At 52.0% G+C, this 1,174-nt stretch overlaps 1 protein-coding gene across 1 annotated transcript in view; it reads left to right on the forward strand.

Moving 5' to 3' along the window:
• The first annotated feature begins 807 nt into the window (after window positions 1-807).
• LOC119580885 (kinase D-interacting substrate of 220 kDa B-like) overlaps window positions 808-1,174 on the forward strand; it is a 70,750-nt gene continuing 70,383 nt past the window's right edge. The window contains exon 1 of the mRNA XM_037929109.1: window positions 808-905. Within this exon, the coding sequence (XP_037785037.1) occupies window positions 837-905 (69 nt within the window). The 5' untranslated portion in view covers window positions 808-836. The remainder of the gene's footprint in view (window positions 906-1,174) is intronic.

Here is a 1,174-nt window from a genome sequence, read left to right on the forward strand (position 1 = left end):
CATGAACCAGGTGCCGAAGGGCGGATGGGCGGGGGCGGGGGGTAGGAAGGGGGAGGGGGAGTGTCATGAATCAGAGGAGTGATAAAGAGATCATGCACTCTCATCAGCGCACGTGTAATGACACCCTTTGTTCATTGCACTGCTGCCGTTTCACTGCAGTCTTTCTTGCTCTCTTTTTTCGCTATCTCTTCTCAAAAAAAAAAAAAAAATAACCGTTTTTTTTTTTTTTTTTTTTTTTTCCCCCTGAAGTTAAACCCGTTTTTTTTCTTTGTGTATGGGCCGGGGGCCCGCCTCTGCACGGGGTGGCGGGCCGGAGGAGGACCAGTGTTTAGAATGTCGGGGGGGGGGGGCGGGGGGCGGGGGGGGGGGGGGGGTGTGTTTGGTGCAGGCAGCCACTCCGGCGGTCCCCTCTCAGCGTCTCCCGCGGTGGCGGAGGTCGCGGTATTAGCGGTGCGGGAGAAACACCGCCTGGTCTTGGCGCGGAAGTCAGGACAGTTGACCCTTTTTGCTCGCTGCGGCCTCACTCGGCGCTCTCCGTGGAGGATCTTGGAACCACGGCGTTCGTTCGGGATTATTAGTGTTATTGTTATTTTTGTTATTTAAATATTTGGTTTACTGCTGCTGTTCCTTCAGTTGGTTTCTTGGTGTTTTTCCTTCGAGTCTCCGGAGTGATACATCGACATAAGCGGCGAAAAGAAGGGAAGTGCTGAAAAGATCTTCGATGCTGTTGAAGTGTCAGTGATATCCATATCATCGGAAGTATAGCTGTGGCTCCCCCCCGCTCGAGTGTACTAGTGTTTTTTTTCCCCTGCCCGGATCCGAATTCGCTCATCACCATGTTTCAAACCAAGAAGCTTTCGATCGTCGCCGCGCCCATGGGCCACTCCAAGATCGTTTACATCGGGGTGAGTAGCTTCCGTTCCACGACCCGGGTGCTTGATCGCTCGGCCTTCTTTACATTCTCGCAACCTTTTTGCTTGCAGGAAATCGTAAAACCTGCTGTATCGGCCAGGACCTGCATGAACTGGTTCGGCCGCCCTGTCACTGGCCTTTTAAGAAAACGGGTACTTGCAAAATACCAACTTCATAGTTTAGACAGAAAAGGTCAGAATTATCGCGGGTAAATGTTGTGTTACCTCTGACATTACGTTGATGTGTACTGGTCACAGGGATC

This window comes from Penaeus monodon, chromosome 14 (genome assembly GCF_015228065.2).
Source record: "Penaeus monodon isolate SGIC_2016 chromosome 14, NSTDA_Pmon_1, whole genome shotgun sequence".
NCBI lineage: Eukaryota > Metazoa > Arthropoda > Malacostraca > Decapoda > Penaeidae > Penaeus > Penaeus monodon.